Raw genomic sequence first — 20,481 nt, 5'->3', positions numbered from 1 at the left:
ACTCATCTTCATTTGAGTGGCATTTGAAGATTCTGCCCCTCTAAGACACACTCATTGAAGTCTGAAGTCTCTCTGTTTTGTGGACTTTGAAGTGGTATTGTCCTCTATCTGTATGAGCATGATGTGGGGACGCTGTAATGGAATCTGTTTTGCTGCGCTGGCTAGCTCTCCACTGCGCCCCATCTGTAATTACAACACACAGACACCCACCCACAGGGGGTAGCAGATGCCCCCTCCAACATTTTATGTAACCTCAGCCCTCTTGACAGCCGAGCAGTCTGGGTGTGACAGACGGCAAACCACAAAAATCATCTCTATGAATAATAGCAGTCTTGAGTTTCAGATGTACGATACTGTACATGGAGCTGTGGCTCTGTATGGAGCCTTCTAAAATGCAACCTCCCTGCCTTGAAGTTAGATCACTAATCTGTAAGGACCCAATTCTAACTAGAGATCCACACATGTAATTCAGGCCCTGTAGCCCTGTGGCAAGGATCTCAAGAACAGGTAAATGTTCTCAGTCAAAGATATTCTTAGTTTTAGTTATTTGAAGAAGACCCAAAGCAGGTACCTTTATCTTCCCATGTTTCTTTCCTCCTGTCGGCGCACAGCATGGATGAATATTTCATCAATGGCCGGAGGCTTGCCCTTGTACACACTGAATGAAGGAACCTAACAGAGCCAAAAACATAGCGGAATTGGACACAAACTATCATCGACTGAGATCCAAATTTGTATTTGAAATGCCCTCTGCATTCCTGGATCAGCCTCAGATCTTTCCCCCTCCTTTCCCTGTGCCGTGTGTCCTTCAGGCCGGGCCGCATGTGACAGACACGGTTGGTAGTGGTGACGCTCCTCCACCCAGTTTCACACCTTGGCTGTCCCAGCCGAGAGTGCCTGGGAAACCACAGGCCACCACCCTGGCGCCAGCCCGCAGCGCACAGCGGCCCAATCAATACCCTTGCATTTCCTGTCCATTTGCTGCAGGTCACGGGATTGGACCTCATTAATAATTACTGCTTGCGGAGCTTCAAGTGTGCTTCTCGTGGCAGGGACAAGGAAAGCTTTGACATTTTTCCCCACCTAGATTTTATTTTGCTATTGCACAGTGACATATCAAAGTTATAATAGTAGCAAACACAAAACAACTCAAGACGACTGGATGGGAACCGTTTTAATAGCAAACAGTTAAATGGCGTTTTGAAAAGGGCAATCTGTAGTTTCATTTCTGGTAAACGTCTATAGGACTGAGTTCTGCTCACTGATTGGCTTAAATAGAACAAAGATTGTTTTTGTGTGTTTGTGCAATTCATCCTGAGGACACAGAGTAATGCGGGGGGATCAGAACTTTGTGACAGTGCTAGCGATGTTCTCCAAAGCTGAGCGTGCCTCAGAGGAAGGGAAACACTGGATGGACTCCAGAGCTTTGTTGCCGTGGTAACGACACAGGTCCATTGTTGAGGTGACACCTTCCTCCAACTTGATCATGGACCGCAGCTGTTGCAGGAAGAGACCATAAGACGACAGCATTTTTTTATGTAAGCAAATGTTGAAATGAGCAGCCTATTGTGACTGCGGAGAACAGAACGTGCAGTGGTCATAACAAAACTGTACATTGGTCATTAGAACCCCTCATCCCGGACACACTGAGTAATCTTAGGTGTCTTTCCCCCCTGCTGCTCTAGCTCTGTCAGGACATATTTGTTGCTCAGGGCATTCTACCTAATGAATTCTGAGACCCAAAAGCCCCTGTGGGCCTTCGCTTAAAAAAACAGCAGGCAAGGAGCGTTGCTCCACTGCGCTAATGTGTGTGCACACTCGTCAGTTTCAACACAGGGACACAGCACACTCCAAGGGTCTTCTCCACACTCCATTACTTCCCAGAAAGGCCCTGTCCTCTGTCCACCACTTTCTTTCCTATGTCGAACAACAGGTGGCAGGTATTTCCAAAATATGGTCTGACCATCTTCATGGTTTCAGACTGCATTACATTAAGACTAAGAGCAGTGCACAGGGTACACCTAGTGTTTGACACAGTATACATTTCAGAGTAAAAGCCCAGGCAAGCAGAACAAATGTATTCTATTCTATGTACTAATCTATATGGAAATGGAAGATGGAGTAACTACAATAACTGGGGTGCAGTTAAGGAGGATACATTCTCTCCAAATCCCCCCTCCTGTCCTTATGAAGGAGATTCTGACAATGCCACTGTCGCTGTCTCCTCCACAAATAGACCGAGGTACCTAATCCCCCATGATCTGGTTTCAGACGTGATCAGAGATTCCCCCACCACCACCACCTTTGTTTCTTCCTGCGCCCAGTCTGTCCCCTCCTTTCCCTCCAACTGACTTTGGGAAGGAAATTTCAAACTTAAAATTGGTTAGAGCGGATGGCAACCGTTTCTAAGCATCTTAGTCTTGCAACCCACCTTGCTAACATTCCACAATAATAAACATCCACTGTATGTGTGTACATCCACCCTGCTTACCTTTGTATAGTCAATAGTTCCAATAGTTTTTGCCTGTTCACAGAGCAAGAAAAAGGGAAATACATTTAGTATACAGTGAGTATAAAACATGCTCTTTCCATGACAGACTGACCAGGTGAAAGCTATGATCCCTTAATGTCACTTGTGACATGCACTTCAACAGTGTAGATGAAGGGGATGAGACAGGTTAAATAAAGATTTTTAAGCCTTGAGACGTTGATTGTGTATGTGTACAATTCAGAGGTTGAATGGGCAAAACAAAAGACTTAAGGGCCTTTGAACGTGGTATGTTAGTAGGTGCCAGGCGCACCGGTTTGTGTCAAGAACTGCAACGCTGCTGGGTTTTTCACACTCAACAGTTTCCCGTATGTTTCACGAATGGTCCACCACCCAAAGGACATCCAGCCAATTTGACAACTGTGGGAAGCATCGGAGACTATATGGGCCAGCATCCCTGTAGAACGCTTGACACCTTGTAGAGACCATGCCCTGACGAATTGAGGCTGTTCTGAGGGCAAAAGGAGGTGCAATTCAATATTAGGAAGGTGTTCCTAATGTTTTGTACACTCGGTGTAGATCTTTAACTTGTGGAGATTTTACACACACACACACACACACACACACACACACACACACACACACACAGTGGGGCAAAAAAATATTTAGTCAGCCACCAATTGTGCAATTCTCCCACTTAAAGATGAGAGAGGCCTGTAAATTTCATCATAGGTACATTTCAACTATGACAGACAAAATGAGAAAAATAAATCCAGAAAAATCACATTGTAGGATTTTTAATGAGTTTATTTGCAAATTATGCTGGAAAACAAGTATTTGGTCAATAACAAAAGTTTCTCAATACTTCGTTATATACCCTTTGTTGGCAATGACAGAGGTCAAACATTTTCTGTAAGTCTTCACAAGGTTTTCACACACTGTTGCTGGTATTTTGGCCCATTCCTCCATGCAGATCTCCTCTAGAGCAGTGATGTTTTGGGGCTGTTGCTGGGCAACACGGACTTTCAACTCCCTCCAAAGATTTTCTATGGGGTTGAGATCTGGAGACTGGCTAGGCCACTACAGGAACTTGAAATGCTTCTTACGAAGCCACTCCTTTGTTTCCCGGTTGGTGTGTTTGGGATCATTGTCATGCTGAAAGACCCAGCCACGTTTCATCTTCAATGCCCTTGCTGATGGAAGGAGGTTTTCACTCAAAATCTCACGATACAAGGCCCCTTTCATTCTTTCCTTTACACGGATCAGTCGTCCTGGTCTCTTTGCAGAAAAACATCCCCAAAGCATGATGTTTCCACCCCCATGCTTCACAGTAAGTATGGTGTTCTTTGGATGCAACTCAGCATTCTTTGTCCTCCAAACACGACGAGTTGAGTTTTTACCAAAAAGTTATATTTTGGTTTCATCTGACCACATGACATTCTCCCAATCTTCTTCTGGATCATCCAAATGCTCTCTAACAAACTTCAGACGGGCCTGGACATGTGCTGGCTTAAGCAAGGGGACACGTCTGGCACTGCAGGATTTGAGTCCCTGGCGGCGTAGTGTGTTACTGATGGTAGGCTTTTTTTGCTCACCGTTCTTGTGATCATTTTGACCCCACGGGGTGAGATCTTGCATGGAGCCCCAGATCGAGGGAGATTATCAGTGGTCTTGTATGTCTTCCATTTCCTAATAATTGCTCCCACAGTTGATTTCTTCAAACCAAGCTGCTTACCTATTGCAGATTCAGTCTTCCCAGCCTGGTGCAGGTCTACAATTTTGTTTCTGTTGTCCTTTGACAGCTCTTTGGTCTTGGCCATAGTGGAGTTTGGAGTGTGACTGTTTGAGGTTGTGGACAGGTGTCTTTTATACTGATAACAAGTTCAAACTGGTGCCATTAATACAGGTAACGAGTGGAGGAGAGAGGAGCCTCTTAAAGAAGAAGTTACGGGTCTGTGAGAGCCAGAAATCTTGCTTGTTTGTAGGTGACCAAATACTTATTTTCCACCATAATTTGCAAATAAATTCATTAAAAATCCTACAATGTGATTCTCTGGATTTTTCCCCCCTCATTTTGTATGTCATAGTTGAAGTGTACCTATGATGAAAATTATAGAACTTGCACAATTGGTGGCTGACTAAATACTTTTTCCCCCACTGTATGTGTGTGTGTGTGTACAGACAGACAGACCAATTAAACTGTTAGGAAAAAAGTAATGGCACGGGATAAGTGGTTCAGTACCTGTTGCAGCTGATAACGCCATCTCTCCTGCCCCACAATCTGCCGGTGGAAAACCACAGGAGCAGAGTTCAAACTGAATGTTACTGGGCCTGCTGAACTGTTCTTCACAAATGGTTGCAGGTCAGAGTTCAACTAAAGAGTGGGAAACGACAGCATTAGTCAGTCATGCCAGCCTAATCATGATCCTTACATGTTATATCTCACCAACTACAGAGTTTCCCAAACTTGGTCCTGGGGACCCCAAGGGGTGCATGTTGTGTTACCCAGCTGATTAAAATAATCAACGCTTGATGAGGAGTTGACTATTTGAATCAGCTGTACTATTATGTCCTTTTCACATTTCAGCATGATTCCTTTTCAGCAAAGCCAATCTTTCAGGTTTCCTGCAGTGTGGTGTATTGGGGTTGTGCCACATAGCATCATGGGGCTTTATGTTTTGAGACTGAGCATGTTCTAGATAAATGGTTGAATTGATTCCCGTCTCATTATGAAACAACTAAACATTGGCAATGAGACTGAACCTATGGGAACTATTCTGTCTGGAAGAAGTCGGTTTTAACAAGTTTAAGGCTAATGTTAGGACAATGTTTTGCTAGTAGAGGCAAGTGCATAGTCAAGCTAGCTAAGAGAGAGAGAGTTTGCATTGTCATGGATGGCAGAAAAGGATTTGAGACGGACTTCGAATCGAGGAAACAAAGTGATCAAAAGGGGAGGAATAGGCATGTGAGGAAGAACTGGGGAAATTAACCTATAGGGTATGTGGGACGCTAGCGTCCCACCTGGCCAACATCCAGTGAGATTGCAGAGCGCCAAATTCGAATACAGAAATAGTTATTATAATAATTCAGAAAAGATACAACTATTTTACATAGGTTTAAAGATGAACTTCTACGGCGAAAGCATACCTTACGATTATTTGAGCACATAGCCCAGCAGACAAATCATTACATACAAAGAAGTTACACAAGCCAGAAATAGAGATAAAATTAATCATTTACCTTTGATGATCTTCATATGGTTGCACTCAGAAGACATTCATTTATTCAATAAATGTTCCTTTTGTTCGATAAAATCTCTTTATATCCAAAAACCTCAGTTTTGTTTGCGTGTTTTCTTCAGTAATCCACAGGCTCAAACGCAGTCACAACAGGGAGACAAAAAATCCAAATAGTATCCATAAAGTTCGTAGAAACATTTCAAACGATGTTCATAATCAATCCTCAGGTTCGATAATCGATAATATTTCAACCGGACAATAACCTCATCAATATAAAAGGTAAACAAGAAAGGCACTCTCGGTCCCGTGCATGAAAAAGCTCTGACACGGCAGGGTCCACGCATTCAGACTGCTCTTACTTCCTAATTTTTCAGAATACAAGCCTGAAACAATTTCTAAAGATGTTGACATCTAGTGGAAGGCATAGGAACTGCAATTTGAGTCCAAAGTCAATAGATACTGTAATGGCATTGAATAAAACTACTACAACAACAAAGAATCCCACTTCCTGAATGGATTTCTCTCAGGTTTTCGCCTGCCAAATCAGTTCGGTATACTCACACACTATTTTAACAGTTTTGGAAACTTTAGTGTTTTCTATCCAAATCTACCAATTATATGCATATCCTATCTTCTGGCCCTGAGTAGTTTAATTTGGGCACGCTTTTCATCCAAAATTCCAAATGCTGCCCCCTACCCTAGAGAAGTTTTTATTTTATTTTACCTTTATTTAACCAGGCAAGTCAGTTAAGAACACATTCTTATTTTCAATGACGGCCTGGGAACAGTGGGTTAACTGTTTGTTCAGGGGCAGAACGACAGATTTGTACCTTGTCAGCTCGGGGGTTTGAACTCGCAACCTTCCGGTTTCTAGTCCAACGCTCTAACCACTAGGCTACGCTGCCGCCCCAAGTTAAGGATGAAACGTCAAGTGAAGTGGATGAGGAAAATATTAAAGTAAGTGACAATCAGGAGCAAATTGAGAAATGAACAATTGCTAGAATTGTTGAACATTGGACAGTTTAATGAAAGTGTGGAGCTCATATACAGAACGGTTTGAATATTTATTTCTTGCAAATGGCATTGATGAGGACAATTGTGCCTACATTTTTTAGTTTAATGGGGCTAAAGACATGTAATTGACTATGCGGTCTGCTGCAGCCACACAGGCCAGATAAGACATATGGGGATATACTGAAAGGACACTTTTCGCTGAAAAGTTTAGGTTCCACAGAAGAAAATCAGGAAGAGGGAGAATCAGTGATAATGTTTGCTGCTTCGTTAAAGAAGCTATCAGAGTACTGAGTTTAATGATGTTCTAAATGACACCATTAGAGACATAGTATGTGGGCTATGGCGTGAAGCTACACAAAAGAGACTATTGACTGCATGTAATCTGACACTGGCAAAGGACATTGAAGTCCGTGTGTCCATGGAACTAGCTGCTAAAGATGCTCAGTAGTTGAGTTCATCAGGAAAAGCGCAGGGAGTTGCAACTGAAAAATCAGAGGTCTTTAATGGAGAGTTATGTAGCATGAAATACATTACATTGAAGCTTCACATTAAGCTAGACAGCACACCAACATTTCTGAAAGCACAACTCATACCTTATGCTATAAGACCAAAAGTCAAGGCTGACTTGGACACTGTAGTCAAGAACAAAATACTGTAGCCAGTCAGCGTGAGTGAATGGGAAACACCCATCGTACCAGTCCTTTGAAAAAGGTGGATGAATTAGGATATGTGGAGACTAACTTTACCGTTAACCGTGTGTTGTCAACTAAGCAGAATCTGCTACCACACATACAAACTTTTCACAGGATTATCTGTGTTCAAAAGTTCAGCAAGATCGACCTCTGCCAGGCCTAGTTGCGGGTGCACATGGATGAAAAGTCAAAGGAGCTTCTGACCATCGTGACACACAAGAGGCTCTTCAAGTACTCTCATCTACCATTTGGAATCCCAAGTGCGCCAGCGCTGTTCTAGAGGGTGAATGACAAGATCTTGCCAGGAGTACAATGCTACCTGGATGACACCTCGTTACCGGGAAAGACGAAGAAGACCATCTCCTGAACTTGGATACGACCTTACAGAGATTGAAGGACTACGGACTAGGAGTTCGTAAGGACATACACTGCATTACAGACGAGTTCGTAAGAACATATACTGCATAATCAAAAGCATGTGGACACCTGCTCGTTGACCATCTCATTCCAAAATCATGGGCATTAATATGGAGTTGGTCCCCAACAATAGCCTCCACTCTTCTGGGAAGGTTTCTCCACTAGAGGTTGGAACATTGCTGTGGGGACTTACTTCCATTCAGCCACACAAGCATTAGTGAGGTCGGGCACTGATGTTGAGCGATTAGGCCTACCTCGCAGTCGGTGGTTCAATTCAACCCAAAAGCGTTTGATGGGGTTGAGGTCAGAGCTCTGTGCAGGCCAGTCATGTTCTTCCACACCAATCTTGACAAACCATTTCTGTATGGACCCCACTTTGTGCACCTGGGCACTGCTGAACCAGGAAAGGACCTTCCAACTGGTGCTGCAAAGTTGGATTCCCAGAATTGTTTAGAATGTAATTGTATGCTGTTGCATTAAGATTTCCCTTCACTGGAACAGGGGGCCTAGCACGAACCATGAAAAACAGCCCCAGACCATTATTCCTCCACCATCAAACTTCACATTTGACACTGCATTGGGGCAGGAAGCATTCTCCTGGCATCTGCCAAACCAAGATTTGTCCGTCAGACTGCCAGATAAAGCGCAATTCATCAATACAGAGAACGTGTTTCAATTGCTCCACAATCCAATGGCAGCGAGCTTTACACCACTCCAGCCGACACTTGGCATTGTGCATGGTGATCTTAGTCTCGTGTGAGTCAGCTCGGCCACAAACATTTCTCGTGTTGACGTTGCTTCCATATGCAGTTTGGAACTCGGTAGTGTGTGTTGCAACCGAAGATGTACGGTTCTTACGCACTACACGATTTAGCACTTGGCGGTCCCGTTATGTGAGCTTGTGTGGCCTAACAGGGCAGAAATTTGACTAACTGACTTATTGGAAAGGTGGCATCCTATGACGGCGCCATGTTGAAAGTCTGAGCTCTTCAGTAAGGCCATTCTCCTGCCAATGTTTGACGATGGAGATTGCATGGCTGTGTGCTTGATTTTATACACCTGTCAGCAACGGGTGTGGCTGAAATAGCCGGATCTACAAATTTGAAGGGGTGTCCACCTAGTTTTGTATATATAGTGCATTCAGACCCCTTGACTTTTCCCACATTGTTACTTAACAGCCTCATGCTAAAAAAAATGTTTTTGTCTTCATCAAGCTACAAATAACAACCCATAATGACAAAGTCTAAAAAACTGTTTTTACTTTATAAAAAATTATTACATAAGTCTTCAGACTCTTTACTCAGTACTTTGAAGCCCCATTGACAATAATTACAGCCTCGAGTATGATGCTACAAGCGTGGCACACCTGTATTTGGGGAGTTTCTCCCATTTTCTTCTGCAGATCCACTCAAGCTCTGTCAGGTTGGATGCAGAGCGTCGCTGCACAGCTATTTTCAGGTTTCTCCAGATGTTCGATCGGGTTTAAATCTGGGCTCTGGCTGGGCCCCTCAAGGTCAAGGCCATTGAGAGACTTGACCCGAAGCCACTCCTGCGTTGTCTTGGCTGTGTGCTTAGGGTCATTGTCCTGTTGGAAGGTGAACCTTCACCTCAGTCTCAGGTCCCGAGTGCTCTGGAGCAGGTCTTCATCAAGGATCTCTCTGTACTTTGTTCCGTTCATCTTTCACTCGATCTTGACTTGTCTCCCAGTCCTTGCCGCTGAAAACATCCCCACAGCATGAGGCTGCCACCATGCTTCACCGTAGGGATGGTGCCAGGTTTCTTCCAGACGTGATCCTTGGTGTTCAGGCTAAAGAGTTCAATCTTGGTTTCATCAGACCAATTCAAAAGTTCAGCAAGATCGACCTCTGCCAGTCCATCTGCATTGCAGTTCTTCCAGGTTACCACTACCTGTGGTCAAGCCAGAGTCCCGCCAAGTGGACTTCTGCTCCAGACAAGTGGAAAATGCACCAGCTACACTCAGGTAATCGCACAAAGCTACCTCTGATGGACTGGATGGAGGAAGAAGCGTGTTCCTCATGTCAGAAGGTTTGCAAATATACCTCAAATTGCACCTCTTCATCCGTGGGATTGGCCAGAGGCGTGGCAACGCATCTTCACAGGTCCATTTGAAGACCATGTTTGTGGTTGTGAATGCTCATAGCAAGTAGCCAGATGTTACCATCATGAGGTCTACTACTGCAGAGAACACCATCGAGAAACTTGGGGGAGTGTAGTCTGTTCGGATCACCACTCCAACTCGTTGGCGACAACGGACCACAGCTAGTGTCCCAATAAATGGCTACATTCATACAGGTGAATGGCGTATAGCACATCAGGCCCGCCCCGTATCATCCATCTATAAACTGGCTTGGGTTGAGGTTCATACAGACAATGAAAAATGCATTGAAAGTGTTATGGTCAAGGGACGTTGCACCAACGCTTGAACATCGTCCTACTATCCTAAAGGAACAAGCCTCATGCAACAAACAAGGCTTCCCTGCTTTGCTACTCATGAAGAGGGTGCTAAGCACAAGCTTCGACCTACTCAAACCTCAGAAGGAAAAGGAGTGTGACGTCAACAGGAGAGTCAAGTCGAACGTTGTGAACTGAGAACAAAAGACAGAGCTTTCAATCCTGGAGAAACTACCTCAACGGACCAAAGTGGGTTCCTGCTAGAGTTATTGCTCAGAATGGTCCCGCAACACCGACAGATCCACCAGTAGTCAGCTTCTCAGGACTATTGTTCATAATGGGAACAATTTAGGTAGGAAGGGGAAGAGATGTGTTATATTGGGGTTTGGCAGCGGAGCATCATGGGGGTTGTATGTGTTGAGACCAAGCACATTCTAGATCAGGGATGTGCAACTGGTCCCTTTTGTAGGCCCGTAGATCAGTAATAATGTTAAATGTTTTTTGGGAAGTCGGGTCTTAACTTAGTTAACTTAGAATAGCAGAATAAACCATTTCTAAATTTGATTTTGTGCATCAGCAGTTTTTCCTCTTGTTATGTCAGTCACTGACAGTCACTCAATTAGCCCATGTCAACTACATTTTGTTTTGACTGGCAAGTTAGTCTAGCGGCCAGCGATCTCAATTTGTAGTAATCATGGTCGAATTACTTGACCAGGGGGCCCCCCATTGTTAGTCACTCTGCGAACCACCGCAGTAATGAGTAATATTTTACAGCAGAAGCAAACTCCTTTGTCGGCAACTTTTTCACCCACGCACACACGCAGGCTGGGGAACAACTTGGTTGCGCCGTGAGGAAACTTGCTTAAACCAGTGCCCCTGTGACAATTTTGGACCCTCTTGTGGCCCCCCTAAACGTGGAGGCTGAAATGATTTTTGCTATCGTTCTTTTTTTACATCCGTTATTAGACAGTGGCAACGATGATTATTATGAACTTGGTCTATTGCCTGCAATGCAGTGAAGAAAACAATAACGTCTAATAACTGGCCCCTCTAACAGTACAACTGGCCCCAGCTTGGCCCTCCCCAGTTGAAATGGTCTAGACCCGCCACTGGTTTAAACCAGTCTGAAGGCTCTCATATATTGGTTCACTTATGCCCGAAAATAAATTCGTTAAAATGGGTAAAATATTTTATATAAATTAATTCATATGGGCAGAATATTGAGTAAAATAAATCAAATGCAATGGCTCCATGAGGAAACATGTTGAAACCAGTCTGAAGGTTCTCATATATTGGTTCCCTTATGCACTAAAATAAAAATATGGGCAGAATATTGTATAAATAAAAATGTGTTGCATTCCTCTTAGACAGAATAAATTAAACTTGGTAAATCCAAAGTGAAGAATGCGGTTGCAAAATCGAATGCTTCTAACCGAAAGTCACCTAACTTTCGTGGTTCTTCCATAGGCTATGGTAGGCTAGACCAACTTGTTGGATGCGCATGTAGTATCCAGCTGTTTAGTTAGGCCATCATCAGCTGATCCAGAAAATATATGTTTCTGAATGACAGTCAAGTGACACAGCACATGATGCCAAAACAGCGTTGAGAAGAATGTCCAGAATATGTTGATGTCTCGTTTGTTGCGCCAGTGAAGGCAGTTATGATCCGTGTTGGATCCAATCCAATACCCCTACATTTGTTGATTATCTGCTTGAGTTACAGAAGGGTCTAGAAGATTTAACAGAGAATGCATCAAGGTTATGTTTTCATATGTTTCTATGTATCGGATTGGACACCGGGTACAGTAGGGTACTGTGTGCAATTGTGTAGGATAGGCTATTGCATTAACACCCAACAGCATGTTCCTTTCTATTATCCAAAAACATTTAATGCAACAAATGAGTAGCCTAGTGGGCTTTTAAACTAAATTTGAATTTGAAAGATATAAATAATGGTAAGAGCCCAATAAGATGGACTCTGATCCCTTTAATTGTAGAGGCTATTGTTACTTTGTCTCTAAAATCAGTTTCCATTTCTATTGTCATGTGACAGTCTTTTTTATTTGATTGAAACAACCAAATGTCAGCCTTTTACCAGATCTGAATATTTTCACATGAACTGGTTATTTTCATAAATTCAGTAGCCTACGCTACAAAATATAATATTCTGCCCGTATGAACACATTTATCTTAGGCAACAGCCTAAAGAACAGCTATATGATTGATTGAAAAGCAGCAAATAGACAATGTTACATTTTCTTTTTTTATAAGACTCAAACAAACAGACAATAGGCTAAAGCTCACTTCAGTTTCCCCGCAGCATTGAGTGCACAGCAGGGTCTGTATGCAGCATAGTACCCTCTACAAAAAGATACTCAGATATTAAACTGCAAACATGTTCTCTCTGCCCCATGGCAAAATGAGTAGAATTGCAGGAAATTAACTCAATTTTAAAAAAAGACCTCTGCTGTCAAGACGGGGGCAGCTAAAAAGTGTTTCTCCTCTAGGTGGGGGAGGGAGGGTCGGCTCTGGGGTCGGCTCTGACTGCATGTGTGTGTACGGATACACAAACCCCCGAGCCACTGCAGACCCTCATGATGAGTGGCCCAAACCACTCTTTAAAAGTTGCCCATCCCTGTTCTAGATAATGGTTGAACTGATTCCTGTCTTCGGTCTCATAATTTTTTGCCCATCCCCAGTTCGATCTTGTCTCATCTCTGCAACTCCCCAATGGGCTTGGGCGGCGAAAGTCGAGTCATGCATCCCCCGAAACATGACCCGTCACCCGCCCGCTTAAGCCGCTTGCCAACTGCACCAATGTGTCGGAGGAATCACCGCTCACCTGAAGACCAAGGTCAGCCTGCATGCGCCCGGCCCACCACAAGGAGTCGCAAGAGCACGATGACCCAAGTAAAGCCCCCCCGGCCAAACCCTCCCCTAACCCGGATGTGGCTGGGTCAATTGTGCGCCGCCCAATCACAGTGCTTTGTATGACAGCCTGGGATCGAACACGGGTCTGTAGTGATGCCTCTAGCATGGTCTCAAACCGCTGCGCCACTCAGGAGGCCCCTTCCGTCTCATCATTATTGAATTATTATAAAGACGAAACCCACGAGTCATAATATGCAGTACTTGCCTTGTGGCCCAGTGATAGATGCTTGCCGTATTTGTAGGCCAGTCCTTGGGCATCTTTGTCATGTTTGGCGAGCTCCATTGCTGCCTGACAGCTTTTCGCCAGCAAGGCACCATGGGACAAGAACCTCTGCTCCTCCCACGTAACCATGTTGATGTCATCAGTCAGGCTCTTGTCCTGAAAGTTTACATCAAACGTTATGTGTTCAGTTCTGACTGTTCCCATTGTGTTCCCAAGTACATTTTTATTCCAGTAGTAGCCTTTTGCAGGAATATATGATGACACTCTTATTCATGACAAAAAAAACAAGTCTCTTAATAGAATAAGATGCAATAATTTGCTGTTAGTGAAAGAGCAAAACATTTTCATCTTTGCATTCTAAAATAATTAGAAATAGGCATCTATTTCCTATCATTTATTTTATTTCCATGAGCATTGCAGAATAAATCTCACCTTTTCTGTGATGGTTTCCTATTGGCGAAATAGCCTATAAGCCTAGAACAAGTTAGGATAGGCTACCATTCGTCCCATCATTCATTTAATTGGACACACTTCACAGTAGTAAATAGATAAGCTATTTCAAGTATTTTGCTCTATTTGATACGATCCAAAGCGCAGTTTAAAATCCTTAAGAGCCTTGATGCACCTGTGCGTCAATCTAAGTAACATTATAAAATAAATGTCAATTTAAGCTAAAAATATTATTTTTTTGCATGGGCTGTGTCTCAAACCATCGCATCCGTTTATGTTGGCCTTCCGCATCTGCGGTGGAAGGTGGCCGAGCTACAGCAGTGTTATGACCATCCCGAAAATCGTTAAATAATTCCATATGTTAGCTTAGTAGACCACCTTCCATCCAGCTGCAAAGAAACCACTACTAAAGAACACCAATAATAAGAAGAGACTTGCTTGGGGCCAAGAAACACAAGCAATGGACATTAGACTGGTGGAATTCTGTTGTTTGGTCTGAGTCCAAATTGAGATTTTTGGTTCGAAGCACAGTGTCTGTGAGATGCAGAGTAGGTGAACGGAATATCTTTGCATGTGTGGTTCTTACCATGGAGGTGGTGGCGTGAGGGTGCTTTGCTGGTGACACTGTCAGTGATTTATTTAGAATTCAAGGCACACTTAACCAGCATGGCTACCACAGCATTCTGCAGTGATACACCATCCCATCTGGTTTGCGCTTAGTCTCACTATCATTTGTTTTTCAACAGGACAATGACCCAAAACACACTTCCAGGCTGTGTACGTGCTATTTAACCAAGGAGAGTGATGGAGTGCTGCATCAGATGACCTGGGCTCCACAAATCACCCGATCTCAACCCAATTGAGATGGTTTGGGATGAGTTGGACCGCAGAGTGAAGGGAAAGCAGCCAACAAGTGCTCAGTATGTGGGAACTCCTTCAAGACTGTTGGAAAAGCATTCCAGGTGAAACTGGTTGAGAGAATACCAAGACTGTGCAAAGCTGTCATTAAGTCAAAGGGTGGCTACTTTGAAGAATCTCAAATAGAAAATATTTTGATTTGTTTAACACTTATGGTTAATACATGATTCCATGTGTGTTATTTCATAGCTTTGATGTCTTCACTATTACTGTAAAAATAAAGAAAACCCTTGAATGAGTAGGTGTCCAAACTTTGCGGAATAAATTCCTTACCTTTTCTGGCTGAGTTCATATTCCCGAAGAAGCCATACAACATATTACTATGCGCATCTCTCATTGTGCCTATTGTATATTATAATTGAAAGGTTCCTCAAACTGGTGACAATGTAGGCTATTTATGCCTCCTGTACCACCTGTTGTTTTTGCAATCTCTTGATTTGTGATGATTTTGGTGCAAAATCTTATGACCTTTCCCATCACTCATGTTTACATACTTGATTTAGTTTCCAGACATGTTACTGTTAATACAGTACATTACACACACACACACACACACACACACACACACACACACTACCAGTCAAAAGTTTTTCTTAATTTTTACAATAAAATGAAGATGACAAATTATAAAACAACCCACTTGGAATCATTTAGTAACCAAAAAGGTGTTAAACAAATCAAAATATATTTGAGATTCTTCAAAGTAGCCACCCTATGCCTTGATGACAGCTCTTGGCATTCTCTCAACCAGCTGCATGAGGTAGCTCTTCCAACAGCCTAAAAGGAGTTCTCATATATGCTGAGTACTTGTTGGCTGCTTTTCCTTTACTCTGCAGCCAACACATCCTATTAAATATTTTGTATTTTTTTACCCCCTTTTTGTGGTATCCAATTGTTAGTTATTACTATCTTGTCTCATCGCTACAACTCCCGTACGGGCTCGGGAGAGATGAAGGTCGAGAGTCATGCGTCCTCCGAAACACAACCCAACCAAGCCGCACCAATGTGTCGGAGGAAACACAGTGCACCTGGCGACCTGGTTAGCGTGCATGAGACAAGGATATCCCTACTGGCCAAGGACCTACCGGTCGCGGCCGGCTGCGACAGAGCCTGGGCGCGAACCCAGGGTCTCTGGTGGCACAGCTAGCACTGCGATGAAGTGCCCTAGACCACTGCGCCACCCGGGAGGCCTATCCCAAATCTATTTGATCAATTTTGAATCCACAAAATGTGGAATAAGTCAAGGGATATGAACACCTTCTGAAGCCAAAAAAACTAAAATATAAATGTATGTAAGTACCCTTTACTTCGTACTTTGTTGAAGCACGTTTTAGCAGCGATTACAGCCTCGTGTCTTCTTGGGTATGATGCTACAAGCTTGGCACACCTGTATTCGGGGAGTTTCTCCCATTCTTCTCTGCAGATCCTCTCAAGTTAGATGGGGAGCGTCACTGCGCAGCTATTTTCAGGTCTCTCCAGAGATGTTAGATTGGGTTCAAATCCAGGCTCTGCCTGGGCCAATCAAGGACATTCAGAGACTTGTCCCGAAGCCACTCCTGCGTTGTCTTGGCTGTGTGCTTAGAGTTGTTGTCCTGTTGCAAGATGAACATTCGAACCAGTCTGAGGTCCTGAGCAGATTTTCATCAAAGATCTCTATGTACTTTAGTCAGCATCGAGGCAAAGAACAGTCTCCCAGTCCCTGCCGCTGAAAAATATCCCCACGGCATGATGCTGCCATCACCATGCTTCACCGTAGGGATGGTGCTAGGTTTCCTCCAGACATGATGCTTGGCACCCAAAGAATCTTGTTTTTTATGGTCATAGTCCTTTAGGTGACTTGACAAACTCCAAGTGGGCTGTCATGTCTTTTACTGAGGAGTGGCTTCTGTCTGGGCATTCTACCATAAAGGCTTGATTGGTGGAGTGCTACAGAGATGGTTGTCCTTGTTTAAGGTTCTCTCTTCTCCACAGAGGAACTCTGGAGCTCTGTATGAGTGTCCATTGGGTTCTTGGTCACCTCCCTGACGAAGGCCCTTCTTACAGTGTATTCAGACCCCTTGACGTTTTCCACATTTTGTTACAGCCTTATTCTAAAAAGGATTAAATGAGTGCCTTTCCAAATCATGTCCAATCAATTGAATTTACCACAGGTGGACTCCAATCAGGTTGTAGAAACATCAAGGATGATCAATGGAAACAGGATGCACCTGAGCTCAATTTCAAGTCTCATAACTAAAGGGGCTGAATACTTATGTAAATAATATATTTCACATGGTTGCTAAGCTAATCGTCACGCAATCCCTTCTCAAAGTCGGTGTATATGTCGAAGAAACGTGCCTATGTTCCTCGAAAGTACGTAATGTCATGATTCCAAAGCTATTCGATATTACAGAGAGCAAGTTAATTATCTAACATCTCAGAAAGGATTTGTAATGTTGTACTTCTTGTTGACGAAATTCGAGCTAATGTTGGGTCTTTGAGCTAGCGCCCAATAGACACCCATTCACTCCTTGAAGGAGAGCGCCCCTTGTCCCAGAATGCACTGTGTGGCCCATTGATGTAGCGTATGTTAAGACTCCTCTGTGAGGCACATCGATCTGCAGGTTGAACATGGTGAGGTTGTAGACTCCTAAATTGACAGTGCAGTTTGTTTAGGTGAGTGTACAGCTAACTAGTTACACTGTCCCTGGTATGGAAATGGTCTTACCTCCAAACTGTTGGGCATCTCATGGTAGATTCCCTGCACCAAGTCACCAATGGCACTTGAGATCAACTCCACAACCTGTCAAATACAAAATAAAAAAGCTTTTGTTAACCACCATGAAAGCACTTTATGTAGTATTGAAATTGCTCCAAAGAGAGATGGTATAGGGCAGGGTTCCCCAACAGGATTGTATTTGGACCCCAAGTTCTGAGCAACAACAATAAAAATAATCTATATTCAATACCAAGTCAAAGGTTTGGGCACACCTACCCATTCAAGGGTTTTACTTTTTATTATTTTCTACATTGTAGAATAATAGTGAAGACAAAACTATTAAATAACACATATGGAATCATGTAGAAAACAAAAAAAAGTGTTAACAATTTGTATTTATTTTATATTGAGATTCTTCAAAGTAGCCACCCTTTGCCTTGATTACAGCTTTGCACACTCCTGGCATTCTCTCAACCAGTCATGAGGTAGCCACCTGGAATACATTTAAATTAACAGGTGTGCCTTAAGTTAATTTGCGGAATTTCTTTCCTTCTTAATGCGTTTGAGCCAATCAGCTATGTTGTGACAAGGTAGGGGTGGTATACAGAAGATGGTAATTTACCAAATAGGGCTAAGTCCATATTATGGCAAGAACAGCTCAACTGGCCTCCCGGGTGGCGCAGTGGTTAAGGGCTCTGTGCCATCAGAGACTCTGGGTTCACGCCCAGGCTCTGTCGTAACCGGCCGCGACCGGGAGGTCCATGGGGCGACGCACAATTGGCCTAGCGTCGTCCGGGTTAGGGAAGGCTTGGTCGGTAGGGATGTCATTGTCTCATCGCGCACCGGCGACTCCTGTGGCGGGCCCGGCGCAGTGCGCGCTAGCCAAGGTTGCCAGGTGCACGGTGTTTCCTCCGACACATTGGTGCGGCTGACTTCCGGGTTGGATGCGTGCTGTGTTAAGAAGCAGTGCGGCTTGGTTGGGTTGTGTATCGGAGGACGCATGACTTTCAACCTTCGTCTCTCCCGAGCCCGTACGGGAGTTGTAGCGATGAGACAAGATAGTAGCTACTACAACAATTGGACACCACGAAATTGGGGAGAAAAATTAAACACAAAAGATATAAAAAAATATTAAAAAAGAACAGCTCAACTAAGCAAAGAGAAATGACAATCATTACTTTACGACATGAAGGTCAGTCAATGCGAAACTTTTCAAAAACTTTGAATGCTTCTTCAAGTGCAGTCGCAAAATAATATGGTCATAACACTGTCGTGACATATTGCATTATTTTACGGCTGGTTATGACATCTTCATAAGTGTCAAAACCTACCACACAACGCAAAATATTCCATTACACCATAGCCTACATGTCAACAGTACGTTTATGTCGCACAACTTTTCATGAAATTGACCATATTAAATTGTAATTGCGCACAAGGGAAAAAACACATTTGAATAAATGTGCGCTTTGACACTTATGCAGGTGTCATAACCAGCCATAAAATAATGCAATATGTCACAGATGTGTTATGATGTTGGGTGTCAGGTAAAGTGTTACCCAAATATTAAATCTGTTTGGGCTTCTTGCAGAAAATGTGCAGTCTACAAATTATTTGTAATTATGTTCCGGTGCCCTGACCATCATCTCAAGAAAATAAATTGTCCCACGTCTGAATTTAGTTGGGAATCCTCTATACCAAGGATTAACATCATCTAGACTAAGGGGTGGCTGTAAACATAAGGGTTGAGTGTGTGGGTGTCTGGGCTTTGAATTGACCAGATCTAACTCCTCACATTACCAGACCAGTGTGGACTGGCTGAGGACTGCCTGCTGTTTTCTTTAAGTACACACAGACTGAGCTTTTTCAATTATTTTATTTTACTTATAGCGACCTCCAGTTTAAACTGAATTATTATGAGGCTTTATCAGCTGTCAAGTCTGAGGAGCTGGAAGGCAGATGGCAAGGCAGAAATCAGGAAATGTCATGGGGGCTGTGGGGGTTGATGAGGCTCTTGAGCAGTGGTCTGACATCTGTTGCTGTGGATCGTTGTCATTAAGAACCCAACTCTGTATTAATACCTTCTTCTTGTTTTAGAAGAAGAACTTCACTCTGTTCAACAGTGTTGCTGGGTGGTATCGTATGTTCTTCACTAGCACCCTCTCTCGCCTTCAAGGAATTCTACTTGGTCCAGGTGTGCGGGCATGTAGTGGAATAAATGTTCCAAAATTAAAAAGGTTCTTCTTACTTCATTTGTTTTTTCTTATTTAGGATTCAACTTGCCCCATGTAAAAGTGTGATCTTTGGGATGCCAAGTTAAAGATTTTTGGGAGGCTGAACAGCTTTGTCTCATTAAGCTCCACTAAACTTTTGTGTCATCCGTCTGCAGTTGCAATATCCCTCTTGCAGGGGGCATCCATGACTACATTTTAAATAGCACCCTTGCTCACACGTTATACTAATCCTCCAAAGTAAATTCAAATCAGACACCTTATTTAAATCTCAATCCATGATTTTTACAAAAGGTTAGCTTTATCTTCTTTCACAACCAATTTCAGAAAGGACAGTGTATGGGCAAACATTTACATGTCTACGTAGATGATAAGAAAAAAAATATTCATACGTTGTACTCCCTCAATACATTCAAGTAGTTTTTTCATAATTTAAAAGTGGTTGCACTGTCTGTCTTTAGTCTTAGTAGTGACCTCTGGGTAACAAGCCTCACAAAATGCCCAAAAGGACAATGCCTCTAAAGTGCTACCAGATGTGCTAGCTGGCTATGAGGAACATTTTTGGGGAAAGTATCAGATAAGTCCCCGCCTCCCCCTTACTCTATTCCCAAATCTAGGCGGATCGTGTTTTACCGACAGGTCTGTGAGGGAATGAAACCGGAGCTGGGCTCTGAGATCACTTTACCATTTATACAAGTACTGGCCTAGGATTCCTCTCAAAGCCAGGACACATAATCCAGATTAATTGCTCTCCTAAAAAAATATATT

The 20,481-nt window shown here is 43.3% G+C and overlaps 1 protein-coding gene across 1 annotated transcript in view; it reads right to left on the bottom strand.

Annotated features, from left to right (window-relative positions):
• Positions 1–1,159: 1,159 nt before the first annotated feature.
• The window catches only part of LOC118362647 (all trans-polyprenyl-diphosphate synthase PDSS2), a 48,364-nt gene continuing 29,042 nt past the window's right edge, over positions 1,160–20,481 (bottom strand). Inside the window, exons 4-8 of the mRNA XM_035743160.2 lie at positions 17,492–17,566; positions 13,399–13,572; positions 4,731–4,862; positions 2,492–2,524; positions 1,160–1,497 (exon numbers count right to left, since the gene is read on the bottom strand). Coding sequence (XP_035599053.1) covers positions 1,342–1,497; positions 2,492–2,524; positions 4,731–4,862; positions 13,399–13,572; positions 17,492–17,566 — 570 coding nt within the window. The 3' untranslated portion in view covers positions 1,160–1,341. The remainder of the gene's footprint in view (positions 1,498–2,491; positions 2,525–4,730; positions 4,863–13,398; positions 13,573–17,491; positions 17,567–20,481) is intronic.

Source organism: Oncorhynchus keta, chromosome 29 (genome assembly GCF_023373465.1).
Source record: "Oncorhynchus keta strain PuntledgeMale-10-30-2019 chromosome 29, Oket_V2, whole genome shotgun sequence".
NCBI classification, from domain to species: Eukaryota; Metazoa; Chordata; class Actinopteri; order Salmoniformes; family Salmonidae; genus Oncorhynchus; species Oncorhynchus keta.
Note: the sequence above shows the minus strand (reverse complement) of the source record. Positions and strands in the feature narration are given on the sequence as shown.